The sequence below is a fragment of the Branchiostoma lanceolatum genome, chromosome 9, assembly GCF_035083965.1.
Source record: "Branchiostoma lanceolatum isolate klBraLanc5 chromosome 9, klBraLanc5.hap2, whole genome shotgun sequence".
Lineage (NCBI taxonomy): Eukaryota > Metazoa > Chordata > Leptocardii > Amphioxiformes > Branchiostomatidae > Branchiostoma > Branchiostoma lanceolatum.
Genome location: NC_089730.1, coordinates 18,613,749 through 18,639,359, shown reverse-complemented (window position 1 = coordinate 18,639,359; position 25,611 = coordinate 18,613,749). Strand labels below are relative to the sequence as shown.

General features: G+C 43.4%; 1 protein-coding gene across 3 annotated transcripts in view; it reads right to left on the bottom strand.

The window, feature by feature from the left end:
- The window catches only part of LOC136441652 (GTPase-activating Rap/Ran-GAP domain-like protein 3), a 213,355-nt gene extending 188,544 nt beyond the window's left edge, over positions 1 to 24,811 (bottom strand). For all 3 annotated transcript variants that reach the window (XM_066438067.1, XM_066438071.1, XM_066438069.1), the window contains exon 1: positions 24,525 to 24,811. In XM_066438067.1, the coding sequence (XP_066294164.1) occupies positions 24,525 to 24,787 (263 nt within the window). In that variant the 5' untranslated portion in view covers positions 24,788 to 24,811. The remainder of the gene's footprint in view (positions 1 to 24,524) is intronic.
- Positions 24,812 to 25,611: the final 800 nt, after the last annotated feature.

Here is a 25,611-nt window from a genome sequence, read left to right as displayed (position 1 = left end):
TTGTTCCATTCAAAACTGAAAGGGGTGGTCAGGATAATCTATTTTCCCATTCCAACCGTTCATTTCTGTTGTGAACAAAACATGGGTTGCCAACATCATAAAGATTTCTCAAGAACATTGTTCTCCCTATTTAGCCAATGTTTACTTCTTTTTTTTTTTACTTATCACTGATTTGTCTCACTGAGACCTGACTATACATTATACATGGATTAATTCGAGAAGTGACAGGTTACTTCAAACGACGACATCGACGCTTATAGATCATTTGCTTACGTTGCCCAAACTTATAACATACATCGTTATACTCTGACGTGAAATACTTGCAAAAAAAACTGATGGCGTCTTCCATCGTTGACGGAGAATTGGCCAGAACGCACTACTTCTAAATCTGTGTTATGATGTAGGAAAACACGACGAATGTTAGACATCCAGAAAAATAAGATAGGCAAGAAAACAGTTACTCAAGCGACAGGGTAGACTTTGAAAGCAGTCAGACGTTTCAGGCAGCATCCACGGCCCTTTGCCAGTGACTGGGAACCCCTAATCTTTCCCAAATCTATCCAATTCCAATTCTTGACTCGCAGGGTTTCCCACAGTTTTCTTAAATGCCAGCCCCCCACCCACACTCCAACCTTTCCCTCGGCCAGGCCGTCATTGGAACGTACCACCATGCACCACGGTAACGATTTAATGACCTAAACATCCCCTGATAATGCATAGAATACTTCCTTCCGACTCTATCTGCCTGTGTTTATCTGAGTTTTTGACACTCACCGTCACAGCATCACTCACCTCAAACAAGTTGGCGGGGGTTTGTGTTCTTCGCAAGGTCAGAGGTCAAAACTTTTTGTCTTTTTGCCTGATTATCTTTTCAGTGTCGCAGTCAGCGTAATCTGACGAATCGTCGTTGGGATAAAACAAAAAGTAACTTCTGGAATTTGGTGGCGAATTCACGACATCCGTATCTTTATTCATGAACAGTCTATGTTTCAAACAGAGAATCAAGCACAGATAAAGAACATTTTGAAAGACAGACGTTCTAATGGACGCAGTCCGCCGGCAAGCATCTTGACACGGCCAGTGATGATTATCATGTCGAATATAACCTTGTTCCGTTTTCTGGGGAGCGAGTAGGAGAGCCTCGGTAGACTAAGTAGGATGGCATCCACGGAATATCCTATCAACAAGTTTTACCTTTTTTTCTGACCTCAACGTAAGGCCATGTTGATACTACTATATAGATGACATTCACTGGGGTCCCCGAAACCGATGCGACCGTGCGAATGGAAATAAAAAGCTCGGCAAAGAAAGTTGCCCTCAGTATAAAACCTACGTGGTCAGGGAGGTTAAACAAATGACTGAACACACAGATTTCACATCTTCTTCTTTGACCTTGAAATTGACTTTGGCATTCCACCACCTTAGTATCCGTTTTCCGATTTTTGTTGTTGTACTTGCTAATTTTGTGGCTGCTTTGTACGAATTACCGCATGGTTGAATCTTATTTACAGATTAAATTTGTGCGCGCGCGGATGCCCATCATCTACTAGTAATCGAATCAACATGGCCGAAAGCTGAATTCTCTCAGATTCTGAATAGCAAGGTTTTTTTAATTTACAACCATGCATTTTACAGCCGACGTTTCGATGATTTCTTCATTAGGGGAATACTGACTGACGCAGACAGTCATCGAAACGTCGGCTCTTGTAAAATACCTGGTTGTGAATAAAAGAACCTTGCTATTTAGTCATTCGCCAACCTGATGAAATTATTCACGGAGGTCTCTAAGATTCTCTTTCAGTGTTCCTATAAATCATTCAGCTGTCACATCCATTCTACAGCCTCGCAGCCTCTGGAAGGCTTAGTCAAGTCCACATCAAATGCCCGGCATTCCCTTCATCTGTTATTGAACCGCAGGGAAGGGCTTCTCTGCCTTTCCTGTGTCTTTTTGAAATAACTTATTTCCAAACTATAATGGATTTTCAACATCGCAGACGTTACGTCTAGATTCATACCCGGGGCTTCCTGATATTAGTCTCCGCCTATCTGGTGAATTTCTGATTATCGTAGCTCATTTCGGCTTTTACTGACCAAGGACGCACACGCGAAAAAAACCTGACCAGAAGAACACTCAAGTACATGCGGGACTTGCAAGACTGGATAAGAAAAGTGCCGAAAGAGAGAATTAAGCTAAAAATTCAATCGAATACCAAGAACGTAGCAACGATTCTCAACACACCGAGTACCTTAGTGTACGGGACTTGCGTTCATCTTATTCAAATAACCCGCCGAAAGAGAAAAGTGCCGGAAGAGAAAATAACAGCTAGAATTTTAATCAAGTGCCAGGCTTTGCAAGAACGTAGCAGCAACTCTCAACAGAGGAACACTCAAGTACCTAGCGGGACTTGCATGCCTTGATCTTATAAAACGCATTGAATGAGGAAAGTGCCGGAAGTGACCACCATCGGCACCACTAGTACTTATTTAATCCGATGTCAGGCCTTACAAGATCAAAGCAACAACCTGTACATACCAAGATTGCGGCACGGCTTTTTGATGGACGCAATCTTCTCCAAGTTCACATTTTGTCCTCATCTTTATCTCCATGAAAAAAGGCTTTTTCATGGAGATACTGTTTTGCTTGCGTTTGGTGTTTGTGTGTATGTATGTGTCACCGGACGCTTAAAGTCACCATAACTGTAGAACCTGTACATGGATTGTAATGATTTTTGGTATGTGGGTGGGTGTTAGAAGGAGGAAGGTCAAGGTCGATTTGGGGCCCCCTGGCATGCGTGACTGGAACTGCAATGGCGTATTTGTTAAAATCTTCAATATAGAAGAACTGAAGAGTGGATCGACAGATCGTCATGTTCTTTGGTACACAGGTAGGTTAGACCAAGTTGTACACACTTAAGTGCAAACTATGCAAATGAGACCGAATTTGCATAAGTAAGGAGGTAAATCGTTTGCATGGGTGTCGTCGGATGCTTAAAGTCAGCATAACTGTAGAACGTGTAGATGGATTGTAATGATATTTGGTATGTGGGTATGCGCTGGGAGGAGAATGGTCAAGGTCGATTTTGGGCCCCCTGGTTTGTGTCCCTGGAACTGCAATGGCCTATTTGTAAAAATGTTCTAAAGGGGTATAACTGAAGAGAGGAACAACAGATTTTCATGTTATTTGGTACGCAGGTAGGTTGGACAGAGATGTACACACTGAAGTGCAAATCATGCGAAGTTAGTGTGTTTGCGTGTGTGTGCGCGTGTGTGTATGTTTGTGTCACCGTGTGTGTATGTATGTGTCACCGGACGCTTAAAATCAGCATAACTGAAGAACGTGTGGATGGATTGAAATGATATTTGGTATGTGGGTAGGTGCTGGGAGGAGAAAGGTGAAGGTCGATTTTGGGCCCCCTGGTATGTGTCACTTGAACTGCAATGGCGTGTTTGTAAATATTTTGCAAGGAGAATAACTGAAGAAAGGAGCGACAGATTTTCATGTTATTTGATATGCAGGTAGGTTGGATAGAGCTGTACAAACTGAAGTGCTAATTATGCAAATTCATACTGAATTTGCATAAGTTATGAGGAATATCTACTCTATTGTGGGCTTTGAGGTCACACCATCTGTTGGTCTCTTATCTAGGTCAGTAGCTATTTATAGCCACTTCTCCCCTTGCCCGACCAGTGTGGGTCATACCATTGAGCGATATAGAATGGGGGGAACTGGTTTGATAAAAAAACGAAGTTTCATGGAGATTTTGGGTCCTAAGACTCTTGTTTTCTTTGTGTTAAAAACAGACTGGGAGGACCCTAGGTCATTGCTTAAGTTGTATATCCTTGGTTAACTGAGGTTCTACAAAGCTGACTTGTTTAGGTACAACCATACTTTAATTCCTTATCTACATTTCAAACCTGTCGGGAAGAGTAACTTCGATACTTGGTAAACTGTCTTAGCCAGCGAGCCCTCCACTGACGGGTTCCCCTTTAGGTGAATTTCGAGCTAGTAAATTGAGTTTAGCATACTAGATTGCAATTGTCAAGCATTCTCTCTCTCCTCTCTCTTTCTCTCTTTGCCTACCCCTCTCTCTCCCTTCCTCTCTCTCTCTCTCTTCATATTTCTCCCTCTCTCCCTACATCCTTTATCTCTCTCTCCTTCTCCTGTCTGTTTCTCACGGTGTTGTGCATTTCATGCCGATCACGCTCTGTGTGGCCACTGTGGGAGCATACCGCGTTGGGAATAGACCCCTTTCCAAATACCGCGGCCATTTTGAATCTAGCGCGAGCGCGCATAATTCGAGCGCGGGAAAAGTAAACAAACGGTAAGCGGTAAAGCTTTGCAATGGCGTCCCCAATAGAAAGCAGTGTTGAGTCATCTTCTGCGGCGAGATGTTCTCCTCTTCGGTGAAATCCATCGATATATTTGCATGGCACAAGTAGATAATATTGTTGTGGACACTTGGACTCGATATCGGCTAGTAAAATTGTGAATTTCGGCTACTTTTCCACAGTTCCTGCCGGGCTGTTGAACGCGCGCTACAGTGATAGAATGCTAATATGTCTACACCGCGTGCTTGTAGTTTCCCTAATAATGCTAGCTAGAGTCGAGAAAAAATCCCACAAAACATATACTCTTCGGGCTGTGACCCTTGTAGCTACGTTGAGGTATATATATAAATGTTGAGCCTGGCTGTCGTGACAATGACAACATCATTTTGAAATTAAGTGAGTTTGGGGGAGGGTCGTGTTTTCTGTGCAGCGCTACATCGACTTCGCTCAGCAATATTCTATATGTCCGCCAAATGAAATCCTACAAAAACGTGAAAATATAGGCTTGAGCTCAATGTCCTCAAATTTGGCAGAATTCCGGCGGCTTTTTTGACGATCTTTTCGGATGCCAAGAATTTAGTCTTGAGGACTCTAAGTATGTGAGTGAAGGTGTGTTTTCCACTGTATGTGGCGTTTCTTTAAATCATTTTGCGCGGCAATATTCAAGATATCTGTTGGCCGGATGGAACCGAAAAATAAGTTAGATAATATTGGCTTGAGGACTGAAGGACCTCAGGCCGATATTTTCCTTTTTTGTGGGGCTTCATCCTGCGGAGGTCTAAAATATTTCCGCGAAAAGTGATGTAATGAAACGCTACAAAGAAAACACGCCCCTGCTTCACTAACGAACTTCCTCACGCTAATCTTGGCACTAAAATATCGTCAAAGCAAAACCTCCTTGGTCAAAGTCAAAGGAGCCACCGAAGTTCCGTCAAATTTCTACTCGCAGAGCCCTCAAGTCTATATCTTCACGCATACGTTTCTGAAATATCATCCGACGGAAATTTTAAGATATTACGGCGCATAGTGAAAACACTCCATCTTTACTCACGTACTTTAGGTTTTGATATTTCAGAAAACGCGTCCAAAGAAGCCGCCAAAACTCTGCTAAATTCCTAACCAAAAGGACCTTGAGCTCAAGCCTACATTTTCACGTTTTTGTGGGATTTTATCCAATGGAAGTATAAGATATCTGCGGACGAAGCTATGTTAAGAAAGGCTTGACAGAACACACGACCTTCTCGAGCGCCCAACGCGCGTAGTTTTCCCAGGCAAAGTTGTCATCGTCTAAATTACGGTCACAACTGGTAAAATTCTGTATATTTCTATCTACGTAGCTACAAGGATCCCAGTCCGAAAAGTGTGTGTGTTGTTGGATTTTTTCTCGACTTTAGCTAACATTATCAGGGAAACCACAAGCACGCGGTGTAAACATATTAGAGTTTTTTCACTGTAGCGCGCGCTCAACAGCCCGGCAGGAACTGTGGAAAAGTAGCCGAAATTCACAATTTTACTAGCCGATATCGAGTCCAAGTGTCCACAACAATATTATCTACTTGTGACATGCAAATATATCGATAGATTTCACCGAGGAGGAGAACATCTCGCCGCAGAAGATGACCCAACGCTGGTTTCTATTGGGGACGCCTTCCCGCTTACCGTTTGTTTACTTTTCCCGCGCTCGAACCACGCGCGCTCGCGCTAGATTCGAAATGGCCGCGGTATTTGGAAAGGGGTCTATTGCATTCTTACCTTACAAGAAACTTGACATCGAGTCAATGTTGCATTCCATTTCCAGTAATTCTTCAATTTGCACAAAAGTTGGGCAGAATTCAAACTTTGTGAAATGAATCATAAGCTATCAGGTATACACATCGTTGGCTGCTGATGGGATATTGGTCAGGCGTGCGGCAAAAATCCCTTTGATGAGGAGCTTTCCCTCCCAAAAGTTTCCCAGTCACACGGAGTGAAGTGCTCCTTACTCATTCAAGTCCAAGAAATCAGCGTTGAAACGTATATGCCATTAGCGTCTCAAGGACCTCTACCAAATTACTTCCAGAAAACCCGTCTGGCGATAAGAATATCAAATTTCCTTTGCTATAGCTGCAGCTGCACTTACGTTTGTCATGCGTACATTTGACTATGTCCCTGGTGACAGTTCCTTCCCTGTGGTATTTGTAGGCATGGGTTGTGAAGCTTGGTTCTACCCTGGTGACAACGCTATCGACAGAACAGGCTATATGAAATGTTACGCATGCTACACTAAACTTGCGGTTCGTTGATGAAGGTTAGACATCCATGTCTACAATACTAACATACATAGAGTTCAAAGTCTACTACTGAATCTAGTCGCACGGAGAGAAGTGCTCCCTACTCACTCAAGTCCAAGAAATCAGGGTTGAAACGTATATGCCATTAGCGTCTCAAGGACCTCTGCCAAATTACTTCCAGAAAACCCGTCTGGCGATAAGAATATCACATTTCCTTCGCTGTACCTGCATGTACACTTACGTTTGTCATGCGTACATTTGACTATGTCCCTGGTGACAGTTCCTTCCCTGGGGTATTTGTAGGCATGGGTTGTGAAGCTTGGTTCTGCCCTGGTGACAACGCTATCGACAGAACAGGCTATATGAAATGTTACGAAGGCCGGCTACACTAAACTTGCGGTTAATTGGTGAAGGTTAGACATCCAGGTAGACAATACTAACATACATACATACATAGAGTTCAAACTCTACTACTGGATCCAGTCGCACGGAGCATTCAAGTCCAAGAAATCAGCGTTGAAATGTATATGCCATTAGCGTCTCAAGGACCTCTACCAAATTACTTCAAGAAAACCCGTCTGGCGATAAGAATATCAAATTTCCTTCGCTATACCTGCAGCTATTCAAGGTAGCTGGGCACTTCCTGGAGCGTGAGTCTACGAGTCCCTGGACGCTTTGAAGCAAAACTTCAACTACTGCCGGACAAACGAGATGGAGGCGTTCGCAACAGATCGGAACCACCCCTGAGCCGAGCGGGACATTAGGAAAACCCAATTCCCCTCCCCATTTGGAGTAGTGAGGCAGGATTGGATAGCCGGCTCGTAGCTCCGATGTGGAAATCATTATTGGTATTCACGGCGTAAGTGTTATGGGATGAGATGATGTGATGCAAAAATGTGATACTGGAAATGAATCTATAGATAACGTCACCTGTCTGCAGAGGTGATGTGAGGGTTGGACAAGGTTAAGGTGAAGCTCACATTCACCTTGTCTCATCCTCAGTTTGAGGGTCGAGGATTATGGTACGTGTAGCTTCCCGCACCAGCTTAGTGTTGGGATCGAAAGTCAGAGATCATGAATTACAATTTTTAAGAAAATACCAAAAACACACACCACTAGCAGTGGACTATCCCCCTGCAATAGTGAGTGCACAACGTTATGTCGTATTTTATTTTGCTGATTTTTTTAGACCGCATATTTTTTGCTTTGTTTGTGATTTGTAGGGCCTAAGTCTGTGCAATATATGTTTTGTTACGTGTTCTGTAATGTTTTTTGTATGGGTCACGACACCGGCAATAGCTGCCTGTGTCCGAAGTGTATTGTACCGTCGTAATTCCAATAAAATCAAATCAAATCAAGTTGTGTGGACCAAGGGCTATCGAAAAGGAAATGGGCGACGCCCTTTGCACCGTCTGGTCCAACAAGGACTTAAACTTTTGATTTAAAAAAAAATGAAAATAGTCCAGCCACGAAGCTTACTATTTCTGATAGAAATACCAAAGTCCCGTCATGGCTCCATCAGAAGTGTAAGCTTGACAAACGAGAGATGTGCCCATCCAGAGTCGGAAGCGCGGGTGAAAAATACTGTAATCTTAAGAAGACATGAGACCGTTACTGGGAAGGCTTCGTGGGTTAAAGGAGAACATCCGTCTCCTTGGAGACGCGCCCGTCTTGGCGCCGTGTGCGGCCTGCGGTCGGGCTGATAGAGCGCCGTGTTCGGTGTGAATAAATAGGTCGTGCTGTTATACTGATACATGTAGTAGACCTAACATCCGTCATGTGTAACAATGTCCCAGGTAACAGTTCCTACAGGGGCGGGGTTGACACTGGTTTGGTCTATGTAACTTGGTCTATGCTTAGGGCCCAACTGGAAAAGGGGGCCCTGCCGGGTAGTTGACGTGCTGTTATTGGTACTTTCGGGCGTGCCCCCTACGTAGCCCCGTGGGACACCATGCGGCTACCAGCCTATTTTGGGGTGCGTCCGGGGCCCGCGGTGACTTTAAGTTGGACTTTGATTCAACCTGGAACCCTTGAACTAATAGACGCCGTGAGCTAATCGTGTGAACACCAAGAGACACAACCCCCCCCCCCCCCCCCCCATCTGAAGCTTAGTTCTATCCTGGTGACAACGTTATCAACAGAACAGTCTATATGAAATGTTACGTATGCTACACTAAACTTACGGTTAAATTTGTTATGCTTATATGTAACTATGTTTCTGAAAAAGGTTCTAGGTGCGAGGTTGCTGACTCCTTTTACATTTGGGTATTGTCCTTTCAACTTAAATCGATCTACAAACACTTTTTTATATCTTGCTACTGCCTGGTGATATCACCGTCAACAGCAGAGACAAACTGAAATATTGATTGTACTACCACCAAACTTACACTTACGTTTGTCATGCGTACATTTAACTATGTCCCTGGCGTCAGTCCCTTCCCTGAGGTGTTTATAGGCATGAATACTGCAGCTTAGTTCTGCCCTGATTACAATACAATTGGCAGCACAGGATAAATAGATAGCACTGTTATATGATATGGCACTCTATGACCCCGACATTTGTCATGCCTAACTATATCCCTGGCGACAGTTCCTAGCCTGCGGCGTTTGTGGACATAGATTTTGAATATTATTACTGCCCTGGTTCGGTGCTATCGACAGTAGAGGCTTTATGAAATGCTTGTTATACAGCGTGACATCTACATTTCTTATTGACTAACTATGTCTCAAATGACAGTTCTAATCCCGTGGGATATGAGGGCATAGATTACAAAGCAGTACTGTCCTGGTTACAATTCTATCGACGGTAGAGGCTTTATGAAATGCTTGGTATACAGCATGACATCTACATTTGTTATTGACTGACTATGTTTCAAATGACAGTGTTTAGCCCGCGGAGTTTGCGGACAAAGATCCCAAAGCTCAGGACTGTCCTGGTTACAGTACTATCGACAGTAGAGGCTTTATGAAATGCTTATTATTATACAGCATGACACCAACATTTGCACCGTTATGTGGTGTAGCACTGTATGACATCGACATTTGTCATGCCTAACTATATCCCTGGCAAAAGATCCTAGCCTGCGGCGTTTGTGGACATAGATTTTGAATATTACAACTGTCCTGTTTACAATGCTATCTACAGTACAGGCTTTATGAAATGCTTGTTATACAGCATGACACCAACATTTGTTGGGGGGGAGGACAACCTGGCTATGTCTCAACCGCCTCAGAACAGGCACAGGAAGGTGCAAGACCCTTATGAACAAGTGGGGTCTCAGTCCAGATGGACAGACGGCATGTGACTGCGGGCAGGAGCAGACTATGGAACACCTCCTTGTCTGCCCCCTCCTACCTGAGCCATGCACCAGAGAGGACCTTGAAGCCCTGACCCCAAGAGGACTTGCAGTGGCGGAATATTGGAGAGGGAGCATGTAGCAGAAGTGGTGACACGAGAAGAAGAAGAACCAACATTTGTTACTGACTAACTATGTCTGAAATGACAGTTCTATCCCTGTGGAGTTTGCGGACATAAATCTCAAAGCTCAGTACCGTGTACCTCCCTGGTTACAATGCTATCGACGACAGAAGTGATATGAAAAGCCAGTTAAATTTGAATGATACCGCAGGACACCGACATTAGTCGTGTGTAACTGTGTCTAGGATAGCATTTTTTGGGCTACGGGTTTTGTAGACATGGAAATTCTTCATCTTCTTCAAAACGACTACAGTACATACAACATAACCATAAACAGAATACATATTCACGCACTCTTCCCTCGCTGTACGAATTACACACACATTCATTTGTATCCACTTGACTGTTTGTAACTATGTAAATATGTAACGTTTGTAGACCTTACAAAAATCGCTGTACTCAATAAAGATTTCATATCATAACCCGTTCGAGATATTCAGAGGATTGCGATGTGGGACATTATCACACTGTGATAGTCAATCCAACGTGGTGGTGGTCAGCATGTTTCATTGATCAAGTTTGCAGTACAAAGCCGGAGCACAGCAAAGAATATTCCATAAAAAAACGACTCCCATAGCCTATTTCATGCCATAGGGGTAGTGGGGTGTTATTCACTGTGTCTAGGACACGGTATCGGGAGGTGGAGCCCACCCTTCTTCTTCTACCGCCTTTTACATCCCCAACCGAAGTCAGGTACCTATTTTCACACCTGCACTGCACGAAATGGCCTCGTATCCCGGCGTATACGTACAGGGATTCCTCCGGAAATATTCCATATCCCGGTGCGGATTTAGCGTATCCGTTAATTTTATCGGATACGCTAAATCCGCACCGGGATATGGAATATTTCCGGAGGAATCCCTGTACGTATACGCCGGGATACGAGGCCATGTCGTGCAGTGCTGGGTGGAGTGAGAAAAGTCGTGTAACATACTGACTGCCTTTCCCAGGGACACAGCGTCTAACCGGGAATGTCAGAAATCAAACCCATGACCTCTTTCCTCGTGTTTAAAATATGATCTTAAAGGCATGACCTTAGATTAACTTTTTAAATGTGGCATATCCCCGCGACGTTTAGTCGTGAAGACGCTTAATGGCGAAGATGCTAACAGCGAGACAAAAAAGGTTAACATTGACTCCAATCAATCTTAAAGGCTTGGCATGAGATGAACATTCAATGTGGAGCAGATTCTTGACGTACTTTAAATTGAAGACGTCACTACAGTGTACGTGTATGTTATACCGATCCCGTATGAGGCTTTTAAAGACTCGCGATACTCTCAATCATCCCAACTCAACATGGCGGTCACGTTCCAAATCAGTTCAATCAACCGTGCACAAGAATGGCAGAACAGACTGAAGAACAGGTCTTGGTAAACAAAACCAATTCCTCTCTCAGGTAATTCAATAAAAAATCTCTAGTCCAGTCATGCTCATGGCCGGAGCGCAGCAGCACGATTCTGGCGGTGATGATTTTCCAATAGACCGAATCGTTTTTCCGATCGTTGAGACATCCCTGTCCGCCGTCCAGCTCAATGGAGAATAATGTGAATGAATAAAAGACCTTTATTGTACATTCATGCCACGAAGGGCTAAGTACAGGTCGTCTATTGAATAACTCAACAAACGAATAAGAAACATATACAGAAAAAGGAGACAACAAGACAACAGTTAAAAACATATTTTACGTAGAAAACACAAGTATTGTACTAAGCTAACCAAGTAGAGTCAACTTCTTCTTAATTACACAAGTCCCGAAGGGCAAATCTTTTTCTTAAGAACGCCGTGTGTTGACATGACACGACCGATTCTATTGAAGTTTCCGTCCGGGCAGAGGAAGAAAAGAGGCATATCGGACTTCTAACAGGTAAAAGATCTCCAGGGGCGAAGTAGTGGGCAACCTCAAGCCAACCGTGCACAATCACGCCGTATCTTCAGAAAAGACGCTATAGCCGCATATTCTCGTTTAGAACTTCAAGCCCACATCTAGACTAGTTTCGCCTTGTGTTTGCATGGCTTTCTTGATGGTTTAGGCTCGAATGAGCAAGTAACATGTAAAGATAATAGATAAAAGATGTGTCCATATCCGGCGAAGACCCGTTTTCTTAGAAAGTCCCCTCTCTATGCAAACGAGCTCCGTCCAATTTTCACAAAGCCCATTAAAGGGACTATCCTAAGCCCCATAATGGAACACATGTCGTTAGAAGGCAAGTTAAGAAAACTATTCGATTAAAGGGGGGCGGGACAAATGGCTACAAAATGCAGTCTTGTAAGGATGGGAGCAAAAACCTCACATTTTGTTGAATTTGAATCAATTTCAGTCGGTGGTTAAGGACTGGTACAGTCTGAAAACGTATTCTTTAGATTATGTTTACATAAATCCTCCTTTATAAAAGTCGACAAACCGTCTATTGCAACGCTAGTTAAATTTGCTAGGTGTCGCATTTAACCGCACAAACACCCACAGAACTATCACCCATATTCACGTGTGCAACATAATCTCCAAGCAGATCCACGCCGGGCGCGAAAATCGTAGTATGCTAGCCAGAGAGGGTCCAGTCAGCCAGAGAGGGTTCATCAGCCCGGCAGGGATCTGCCCTTAGACGGACCCGATCAAGGGTATTAACCGGCACGAGGAGTGGCAGCCTATAGAGAAAGGTGCCTCTACTCCTCCTCGTGCCTGCTTAACTCCAACATGAAAATTGGCAGGGATTACCGGGCTGATGAACCCTCTCTGGCTGACTGGACCCTCTCTGGCTAGCATACTACGATTTTCGCGCCCGGCGTGGATCTGCTTGGAGATTATGTGCAACACACCTTCGCCTTTTCTCAGCACGTCGGTAGTACTGCCAGCAGTCACGAACGCCGTCTAGCGGTTTTGAAGTGAAAGGACGTGTTTTCTATACCAGCCTTGTATCCAAACCCTTTTGACTTGTCTTCATTTATTTTGGAGGAAATGTTGAGAAAAAATTCGTCTTTGTGGTACTTCATGGTGAACCACAAATTGATTGATTGATTGATATGTGAGTGAGTGAGTGAGTGAGTGAGTGAGTGAGTGAGTGAGTGAGTGAGTGAATGAGTAGTACTATTTTATTTAGTACGCATCAATATTTACCTGAAATGAATATCAGAGCATTCATTATATAGGTCATGAGTATTCAAAAGTTGACCTCACTTCAATAGAGAGAAAAGCCACACATATTCACGAGAAATTATTTTACCGAGACATTTACTATGTCTATAGAATATGACACCCTCCCTTACCTTTCCTGTTACGCAGCCGATCGAACTTAAAATAGAACTCTGCCGGCGCGATGGCGTTCTGTGTTGACGTCATTTCTCACTCGACATTGAACTTGGGTCGGAGTGAACTGAGGACACCGGTGCCTCTACCTTTCTCCCACTGTAGCTCAGTCTACATTTCAGTTATTACAGGTAAGAAAAATTATATTGCTACGATGTTTTGGTTTTCTTTTTTTTCAATCTTTTATTGATCAAAGACATTGAAATAAAGTGCCGACGCAGAACGGCCTAATAAGCTGTTCTAAGACAAGAACCGCGCATAGAGAAGAAGCGCATTATACTACATTTGTATAAGGAGTGTTATACTGCCCATTTACAGATAAGTAGTGTCTCCTATATACATTGATGTAGAGCATGTTATTTTTAGGCTTAAGTGCTCTGCCCATGCGATACTAGAGTCACACAAGCGTGACCCAAAAAAGCTACATTCTCTAAATCCATAAGTGCCATCAACGAGCGATAGGAACTATCATTCAAAAAGCTTTCGGTTTCAGATCTTCAAGAAATGCTTTATATGCTAACCTTTTGAAGATAAGTGGTGTCTCATATATCCATTGACGCAGGGTTTCTATTTCAAGATGTCATAGTAGATGCCTACTCAACGCTACTGTCGAAAGTGCACCCATATAAAACAGCCGCTCTACTACATGGAAATCTATAAGTACCATTAACAAGCGCTAAGGGGCGAATCAAGACGCTTTCGTCTTCAGACTTGAGTAAATTTCCTGACGTTATCTGTGACGTCCAGGTGTTGACCTGGCGTCAGGTGAGCAGACGCGACGTCTCGACGTCGCGACGCCGCCCTTCAGACGGAAGACGACACTCTTAGACGGGATCATTGAGTCTTTAGTAAGTAGACACTCGACAAGATTCTTGAAATCCTCGCAGTGAACCTCATTCGTCATACTCGTACCTTATCGTGTTTTATTCATTCCTTAGGCCCCTGTCACACTTGTGCGTATATGCAAGTCTGCATCAGTTGCGTATTAACATGTTTTTGTTTAAGGTTACGTTTGCAGCCGAAGAAGTCATTTCTTTGGTTCGATAACTAGGCTGCACAACGGTGGGTCAAAGAAGAAAACAACTTCTTCCCTGCAAACTTAATATAAACCAAAAAATGTTCATGCGCAACTCATACGGAACTCATACGCACAGAAAGTGTGACAGGGCCTTTTATCGATGAAATTAATTGAATGCGCTAGCAGCCCTCTCACTGGTCCCGCGACTCGTTGGAGACCTCGCTGCGTTTTGAAAGCGCGTTCAATTAATTTCATCGATAAAAAAACGAATATCTTCAAGCTTTATGTGTTTTGTCGTCTTTTTAGTAATACGCTTTTACATAATATACCATTAAGTCAAGGGTAGCACAAATTCAATTTAGGACGCAGCGAGGTCGCCAACGTGTCGCGAGTGCAGTGAGATAGGGGTACCTTTCCGCTAGAAGCTGCGACCGCGCTGAAACCGCTGCCCAAGCAAAGATTTGACTGATCCGTCAACCAATTTCGTGTATATAAAAGAGGGAATTTTTTACGTTTTGTGTGTTTTGTTGTCTTTTGAATCATATCTTGAATAATATTCCAATGATGAAATCAAGGGCACAACACAAATCTAATTTCGGTCGCTGTACTGATGTAAGGACACCGGTACAAACCCTCTACTTTTTTCCATTTCCAATGATAGAGTTGCCGTTGATTCATGAGCGTGTCATGTTACGAAGGGCACAAAGGACTTGCTGACACCATGCAACATTCTGAGAACTGGCACAGATTGGCGTCCAGCGGAACAGGGTCCTCAGCTACCAGTATGACTAAGATTCGATACTGGGCTTTCTTTGATAGGGTGAAGGTCTAGCGACCGACTGCAAAAACTGAGAGTCTAGGTTCGTAGAAGCCGAACAAGTTGTGTACTTAAATCTGCATGACATCTATTGGTTTTTCTTTGTCCCATGAACCTCATGTTTATCCGAGATTGCTTTTGATTTGTGACAGTTATTCCCAAAATGTATATTTTGCTTTACTCCAAGTAAGTTTAGTGTTGCCTTTGTTTGTCTGTCCGTCTGTCTGTCTATCTGCGTATCTGTCGGTTTCTCTGTCTACCTATCCGTTTATCTGTGTATTTGTCTGCCTGCCTGTATGTGTGTCTGTATGTGTATCTGTCTGTGTATCTGTCTGTCTGTCTGCCTTTCTGTCTGACGGTCTGCCTGTCTGTCTGTTTGTCTGTATGTCTGTCTGCCTGTCTGACTGTCTCTCTGTCTGTCAGCGTGTTTGTATGTTTGTCTGTCTATCTGCGTGTTCGTCCGTGTGTCTGTAAATTTCTGTGATTCCAATACACACAATACATCATTACCCTGCATCAGCAGAGCTGCCAGTTTTGTCGCTAGATTGTCAGATTTCAGACTCACATTATTGATAGAACGATCTGCGTTCTCTATGTGCTGCCAAGTTCAAATTGTTAATGTATCACCTGCGATATAATTGAACACTCACTCAAACGTGCGCATATTTGATAAATGTTATTTACTTTTTATGCGAATACGAATGTTGTGTTTATCCAAATCCTTTTATACCTTTGTTCATATCAAACTGTACATGATAAAGGTGCCGTTGATTCATGCACGTGTTCATATTGCAAAGCCTCCTGGCACAAAGGAGTCGCTGACACCGTGCAACATTCTGAGAACTGGCACAGATTGTAGTTGATGACTTGCAGGTAGGATAGCCTACAAGACCGTCATAGGAGTTTTACCGGCAGTTCTGAACGGTCCGCCTCTTTACCGGAATACACCGGAATACACCGGAATATCCATAAAGGAGGATGAAATCTACCGACCATAGATACATTATTTCATGCCAAATTACAGCAGCCCGTACTTATCAAAGCATAGTGTATTCCGGTTGATTTCACTCCCGTTTATGGGTATTTCGGTGTATTCCGGCAGAAAGGCGGACCCGTTCTAAAGCATAAGGCACTCCCATTCAGCTAGACGGCGTTCGCGCTGTGATCTAAATGCGACCTACATTAGATTTGTGTAGCCTTTGACGTTATAATTGGAATATCATGCAAAATGTAAAAGTATGACTGAAAAGACGGCAAAGCACACAAAGCGAAAGGAAATTTGTGTTTCATCTATGAAATTCGTTGAGCGCTCTGTGAAATTTTAGCGAGATCACAGCGAGATCGCAGCCCCAGTGGAATGGGGATATAACTGACACAGACAATGTGTTGGTGTCTCCCGGGTGGGATAGTCTAGGAACTATCCCTCAAGTCTGGCATATGAGTGTTTTACAGGCCCCAGACCTGAAGAACTATCCGTTTTCTAACAGTCAATCTTTGTGGTTATTGCATTATGAGCTGGGTAACTGAATCCCACCACGTAAAATTTCCCCGGGGCTCGCTAATTGACGTGGGCGGGCTGGCAATGCTCCAAGCACCGTGAAGATCCCGGAAAGCTCCCGATGGAATGGTTACCAGCTGGCTACACATAGGCATGAACAGGAACATACTATTAGGATTATTGCGTTGCAAATCTTTGACACTATGGCCGACTAACTCCTCTAGATCCAGCAAATTAGTTCCAATTTCCGGCCATTTCTTAATATTTTTGGACACCCCCGGAAAACTGGTTGAGACAACAGGAGATGTGAAGATATCGTTGTGAATGCTGTTAGTATTGATTTGAACTGTAGATGACTTATTGGGTTATTGTTCTTGAGTTATGCTGACTGCAAAATCCGGAGACACAAACACACAAACACACACACACAGACAGACACACAGACAGACAGGTACACAGACACACCCAAAACTATATCTCCATTTTCTGTGGCGACAAAAAGATGTGAAGATATCGTTGTGAACGCTGTTAGTATTGATTTGAACTATAACTGACCCTTATCATGCAGACAGCACAACAAGCCCACGCATCCTGGTGCGGACTGTGCGGGTAGGGACCTGTCACGGATGTGATGTTTACACAGATATAAACCTGCCATTCTTTCACATGTTTACCTGTTTTTCAGGTCGCTGACGCAATATGATAGCATTCTGTGCAACCGGTATCTATTCCACGTAATGCTATCATGTTCAGCTCATATATCCGCCCACATAGGTTACCTCCTTTGTTCTTTGTTCCAAATGCGGGACCAAATCATCCATACATGACGACGATTTAACTCATATTCTGTTACCAATGATATTTTGTTCTAAAGGTATGATAGATTAGTCTGATAGTGTTGTTATTCAATAGCTGTTTTCATTTGCTTTTTTAGGGGGGGGGGGGCGGAGACAAGGACAATGTGGCACTGCGCTCAAGTTCATCTTAACAGCGCTACATACAAAGAACAATAAACTTGATAAGGTAAAGGTAGTCCCATAGCCTTTTTGAGACCGCACGGGCAGTTGGTTGTTATCCGCTGTGTCTAGGGCACGGTATTGGAAGGTGAAGTCTCCACTTCCACCGCCTATTACCTCCCCAACCGAAGTCAGGTACCTATTTTTACACCTGGTACAGCAAAGAGAGTCGTATTAAGTGCCTTAATTTCCCGCGGGTACAACATCGGTGGCATGTCAGAGGATTCAAACCCAGGACCTCTGGGTTCTGGGCTAAACACCCTAGCCGTTGCGCCAACATGACGCCATACATTGTACCATGTTCGATTGTCGAGCAAGTGAATTTCATCCGTATCTTTACATTCACTTATCTCTGGTACCAAAAACCAGATCAGAAGTCAGTATTTTGATAAAGCACGTCCTTCGCATGGGATGTCCATGTAGCTCATGTATCAGCCTCACAGTTGAGCTCCTGGTTCCAAAGGGTAAAAAGCTTTGCTAACTGTGAGACCCCGGTTCAATCCTGGGTCGTGCATGTCGGTTGGGGCTGCACCCGTCTTTCGGAAGGGACGTAAAATGAGGGTCCCGTATTCGAGGTGGTGCATGGGCTAGCGACTCCTCCCTGTGAAAATATACCCTGCTTTTGAAATAGCAAGAAAACTTGCTGTCCCATGTGCAACTAGGCACTACAAGGGTCTGAATAAGAGCCTAAACAAACGTTCTTTCTATAGCACAAATCTAACCAAAGAAACGTTACCTCAAAATCCAACCGGGGATGTCAGTGAAATTGATATTTATAGACCAGATCGACTACTTTGACTTTGCGCTTGTTTTCTATCCTGACTTCCAAAAATAAAGTAGCTTATGTAACAGCTATTATAAAAGCGACCAGTACCCCAACAAGCAGCTTATAAAGGTTCAAGTTTCATGTGTTTATGGAAGCATTTAGAAGATCGGATAGCCTGGTACTACTGGTCAACAAGCAGCTTATGGTAAAACCATTAGGTAACGTATTGTATTTATAGAGATCTGAAAATTGCGTGCCCGGATGCTAGGCTAAGTTTGGATGAAGAATGGCAAGTAGGTATAAATAGAAAAGTTTCACCAGGGTTTAGCGTGTAACCACCGCGTGGCTTATGTAATACCCATTAGGCACTTGCAGCAATTACCCATACTTCCTTGTGACAGACCAAACGGCAGCACTGAGGATGCATAGCGACAATGCAGTGTGTTTGCTGGAAATCTTTTTAAAATACACACACACACACGCGCGCACACACACACACCCACACACACACACACTGACAGAGAGAGACAGAGTGAAAGAGAGGGAGGGGGCAAGAGCGAGATAGAGATTAAGTGCGTAATGTCGAGCAGTAACGTCATTAAGGAGTATATATATATGCATAGCTGCAATGCATATATATATATATATTATAGGTGAAGAAATAGAAAAAGAAATAGACAGAAAAAGACATGATATAGGCCTAGACTGGTAGGAGAGGGGGATTCAGAGAGCGGTAGGGAGAAAGAGAGAAACAGAGAGAGAAACGGAGAAACCTAAAAAACGGACACAAGGAGGCATTGAAAATAACGGGAGAGAAAAGATACTTAGTTATTGGCCTCAAGCCATACGCTGTACCGTGGCCATTGTCGTGCCGTACAAAGCGTTAATCTGCTTTCATCTAATCTCTGATATGGAAAGTCTACCGTCCTGACAATGTCGGCAGCTCGGGGCTTGGAATACGACACCGCCGCGTGAGGAACCGGAGCCCTTTATTAGTGAGACAGCGGTGCCTGTCGAGGGCTTTAAAGGAGCATTCCACTCCAGAAGCGGGTATTATTTTCTGATAGATTATATTTTGAGGGATGCAAATGCACCCGACTTTTGGCTAAATTACTTCAGCTGTCTTTTTCGACAATAGTCCTTTTCTAAATCCATGTACCCCCATCGGACCCTCTTCTATGTACTCGCACGGCCAACTTCGGGCACAATTTCTCACTAACGGTACGTGCGATAAGCTTACGAAAGCACACATATACAAATGTACACGAAGCGTTTGAAGACTATAGGGTCTGGGGATACAGAGATTTCGGTACTTTCGTAAGAAACATTGAACTCCGACATTGTTGGAAGGGTCCTCTTGGGAATTCAAGAACTCGATCGCTATTATGTTCGCCCTGCATTCTGGTTTCAACTTATGCTAAAGTTGACAAAACAAATTGGATTCAATCATAGCAATTTAGTCTCCGATGAATTATAATACCCGCATCTGGAGTGGAATGCTCCTTTGATGCGAGCTATTCAACCCAACACAAAGGCACGAGTCGGCAAACACCTCCATGAAACAACAGCACCGACGGCGGTTCGCTAATTTTAGCTCGATCTTAAGAAAAACACGAAGTTCAAAAGACGCGACAAATCACGACACACGTGAACAACAATAGACCTTTCAGTCAGGAGTTTCTACTCATCTTTCCATCTCATCCTTTTGACAGTGTCTGAAACCCGAGGGGTTGACGTTTGTACTGATATCGGCTTTCCATGATTGTGTTCTTCTATGATCACGAAAGAAACTAGCTGTTGAAAGAGGCCACCAAATTTCTCCACGTTTACAGACAAATAGAAAACTACCCTCCTCTTAGCATCACAGAACCCACACATTACAGAAAAAATGGGATCTTTTGTCTTCCGCCGTCTCGTAAAAAGAAGGCGAACCCAAGAAGATAGAATTTAGTGTCAGTAGTTAGACTAGAGTAGTCACATGCTATATTGTTCCCCATTGCCTGTCCGTCCTTTCTATGTTACATGAACTTGCAATTAGCCTTCGGGTAAGAATTTGCAATAGATTTTCATCAAACGTGGAACAGTGTTAATGATACTATCATATACAAGACATGTTATCTTAAACTGTACATATTTAGCCGACCTTGGAAAATGCTGTGTAGTTTTGGAACTTTTGCTATGTTTCTAGATCTGATTTTATTTTTCCATACCGTTCAACTACAAACAGAACGTCACCTCGCCCAGATTTATGGACGGAGGTGTTTTCGGCTTGTAGAAGGCCTGTGTGTTTATGTCCGTTTCTCTGAACTGTTTAACTTAGAACGCCCAGCCTTTTGTGACAACGTCTTTGTAGTGTAAACAGAGCCTGCAGCAGCAGAACAAACTGCACACACGGCTGAGCATGGTGCTACATTGTGGCAAACGTTGGGTTTTAATGCTATGCTCGGGGTATTAATGGCACCCAGATGATCGTGAAATGAAAAAGACTAAGCAATGCTGTGAATAATCCTCAGTCATAACCTACGTTGCTTACACCCCGTTTCCACTAGAGCGACCAATTTCGTAGATGATTCTCTGGCAAGTGTTTTGACGTTTTGTGTTATTTGTTGTATTCTAATTCATACTTTTACATCTTGCATCACATCCCAATTGCGAAAGCAAGTGTCACACATACCCAATTTTGGTCGCTGTACGTGTAGTGGAGAGGGCCTCTTATCGTGTGTAACATACGGCTGTATTCAAGAGTATGATTGCTTTCGACTTCATATCGTCATGGAACTGACTTAGCTTCACACCGTCTCTCTCGCAGGGCCTGGGCAAAACAGTTGGTTGTTTCTGAGAATCTAGCTTCCTTCAGATGATGATAGTCAACATTTTGTGCAGCTCAATCTTCCGCACGATACAAAGCGTAGTAAGGCCACAACGGGTATATTATACGGAATTTATTCACAGGAGTCTTTAATTAATATATTCTAAGGAATTTTCGCGAAAGAAAACCGACTATTCGAGAGCCCAAATTTCTTCCCGAGCAAAAAAGCTATCTACCAACCAAATTCATGACCATAGCAGGTCCACAACACGATATATCAAAACCGGAAGCCCTGCTGCAGTACCATGAAAAGCCACGTGGGTGCCAATGATCATTCCTCATTTTGCCAACAACTACCGACATATGAAATGTTATAAAGATCACAATCTCTCGAATTATGCTGTTCACAAACAAACAAACAAACAGCTGCAGACACGCAAACACACACACACACACACACGCGCACACACACACACACACACACACACACACACACACACGCACACACACACACACACACACACACAGACACACACACACACACACACACACACGCACACACGCACACACACACACAAACATAACCTTCTTTCCGAAGGACATAAAAGTATTCCTGAACATGAATGGACGCCCCCCACACTTAGTGTATCCTAAATCAGCGGTTACGAAGATCCCACCGTGGTTGCTGTGCATGTTATGTAAGCACACACCATGAGCAGCCGTGTTTGTCAGAAGTCCAAGGTACGGGGGACCAGATGTGCATATAATAGGGGAGATAATGAATGAAAAATCACTTCCACGGCGACAGAAATAGACGCCAACTGCCCTACAAAAGGTTCCGTTACTAGAGAAGATGGGTCGAGGTTAGTTGTTGTAACGTTACATGTTGCGTGGAGCTAATCTTCAAGCAGATGGGAGGAAGATGGGAAGAGGCAAATCGTTAGCTACCTGCCCAGTTCCGTCTCATATTGTCTCACTCCGGCTAGGAAGCGTAACGATATTGTTTCCAAACATGTACTTGGAGATAAGCATGTAATAATGAAGGAGCAAACTTTATTGCTCGACAGTTGCACATTGTACAGTGTATGGCGTATGGCAACAATATGGGAACAAAGACACGACGATGGGAATATTGACGGAATGGCGGGTTTACATATAGTACGTTAAACGTTTCTATATGTTGTGATACGGCCTCGCGTTTGTTATGTGCTACAAATGTATGTAAGATACTCAGTAGGGCCGTTCCTATGTTGTGACGCATGTGAAATCCGCACTACAAAGTATCTAGGTTATGTTCAGTGATACCACAAGACGTAAATCTTAAGATCTAGGTCTTTGACATACATAAAGTACTCTGTTGCCAAGAATACCTTGCACAAAATAAAGAAAAGACCGACCGTTTGCCATTAGAGCAGCTCTGATTCGACTTAAAACGAAAAGGCTAAATCCATATGTTCTAGATCCATAACGTTACAGACTACAGAATATCTAGGTTATGCACGATACGTAAAACGTAAACCTTGAAATGTTGGTCTTGGACTTTGTAATCAAGAATAGCGTACTCAAAATGAGCAAAGAACGCAACGGTTTGTCACAGTGAAGCATCTGCGAGTATATAGACTTATAATGAACAGTTCAAATCAATATGTTATAGATCCATGCATAACGTTATAGATCCTAGCGTCAGAAAAGAGAACCGTTTCCCACTAAAAGCATCTGCGAGTCAATTTAAAACGTAAAGGCGACATCAAAGTGTTCTAGATTTATAACGCAATAGGCTCTGTCGCCAAAAATAGCCTGCGCAAAATAAACAAAGAATCGTATGCCACTCAAGTGTCTCTCAGTCCGCTTTAAAGAAACGAGCTGAGTCGATATATTCTAGAGCTTGGTGATTGTTAATATTCGTGTCGGTGGATTTGAAATTGGAAATACAATTGACCCAATAGACTGCTTAGTTGAAAGCAAACCTCTTATAGACAACACCTATATTCGGCAAGATGTATATATTGCATTGGCAACAGAACATTTCTATTGAATCAAATGTAGTGCACGGTACGAAGTAGAACCAATCGCTATTGCCCTGAGGAATATGGACGGAGGACGACTGAAATATTGGCAGGAAATTGTTATTTCGTTGAGTACAAAGAACTTAAATACCAAGTGATTTACCCACCTGATGAACCCATTCACAGAGGTACCGGTATCATATACATCTCGTTACAACAATCTACACGACTTCACGATATGAATTCAATGCGTGTGCCATGAAACATGCCCGCGGTGGTAGACTTATGTTACCCATAATCATACTTATTCAGCAGTGTTACTAGGGAGCGAACTGGGCTCCCTAATTGGGTGCTAAGTATAAGGAAGTATGGAGTGAAATATCCAAGAAGATGTGAGGATCCGGCTCATTTTCAGCATTTACGACTGTTCTTTTGTGTGTGCAAAATTGGTACTATTTTCCAGTATTGCATTTTTGCGAAGAGCAGGAGGTTAATAGTTAAAGTGTAATACTCGAAAGAAAGTACTAACCTCCATTAACATTAATCCGCCGGGTCACATAAATCCGCCACTTTGAAAACAGTGAGTTTGAGATATCTTTTATGCAGCCCCCCCAGGTATGCAAAGTTTAGATATACAGGAGTGCATTATACTGGAGGACGTTAGGTTGGACGCATCTCTTCAGAGTGGCGGAATTATGTACCATGGCGGAATTATGTTAGTAGATGTTAAATGTTGCAAATACAACAACATTAAAACAGGCGTTAAACAAGAAGAATGAGCCGGATCCTTACATCTGCTTGGAGATTGCGTGACGCGCTCTTTAGTTCACTAATGGGGGTAAATCGCACAAACAGAGGGGTGAGGAGGTGTTTATAGCACGTACGCGTGCAGGGAACACGACACGCCATGTCATACACCTGTAACGTCGTGTTTACCTTTACTAAGGACGACAAAGCACCGAACAGTACACGCCCCTGCCAGCCAGCAATCTCCAATCTTCAAACACCATACGACGTTTGGGTAGTTTGTAATAATAGTGAGTGCACTTTGGTACAGGTACTACTACGGACAATACAAACCAAACATGCCACACGCTATAGCACGCTAAACGTTATCATTGGTGTAGTAATCTTTAAATTTTGAACAGTCGATCAGACGAAGGAATCTTGCATCGCACGTTAAGTACGAAATATGCACAATGTGTGAGCTCACCGTAAGGTGTAGGTATCACCTGCTGACGCACGTCTGGCGGCGATGTCCTCGGCGCGAGGTGGCAGGTCCCCCGAGGGAAACTCTCGACCCTCCTCGGCGATGCTCGCCATGGGCCAGAAGAACAGCATGGACTCCTTGACGACCCTCCTGATGCTCCTGCAGGGTAGATCACCGGGTAGGTCCAGCGTGTCTCCCGGGATAGAGGCTCTCTTGGCCCGTAGAGCAGCCTTGTCAGGGCCGGTGGTCTGCATGTCGTCTGCCATCGCCAGGGCTTACACACTGGCTGGTACTGAGGCTCGTATGGGGTTTATAAGGATACCGGACTGGGGATTTGTGTGTAGCGCGGTAAACGTAAATGTCAAGGTAGAATAGCATAACAAACAATATCAAACCATTAGCGTTACTTTAATGGCAAAGAACGTTATTTGGTTTCAGGCAAACAACGAGCAATACACTCACAAACCTGTCCTTCAAAATCTGTTCTGTTGTTTTACGCTATGATATGACAACATAGTTATTCCGCACATGCATGGTCAAAAGTAGTCAAGTAAAAAAACTAAACTTAAATAAGCATCACATGAATTCTGACAAGACGACGCATAATTATAAATACAGAACTTTCGAACTTTGTGTTTAAAAACATACAGACTAAACTAACTACACTTTACGTGGCAACTATCCAGATGAATAAAAAGTAAATGAGTACCATCAATCTATGTCTTCTCCCGTTGGATCTGAAAATCATATAATAGATATTGTTACTTGATCCCCGTTGAAGCCTCCTACCGTCATATATCATTCTGTATTGCAGTCAGATCTAGACGGATTGACTGACACTAAAAATGCGGCTGATAATGGCGAAATGTCAATTACCAAGTCCTGAGCAATGTTTGAGAGCGAAACATTTCCCGTCCATAGCGGCCTTATCGGCCTAATAACGCATATATCAAACGTCCATATGAGTCAGATACTGGACCACAAATATATCCTATCAGTCCCACTACATTAATCAACTGTTACAACCACCTTTGGCGTAAAAAAAACGGCTTCACATTCACCCAATGGCTGGGTATAGGCACAGAATCTT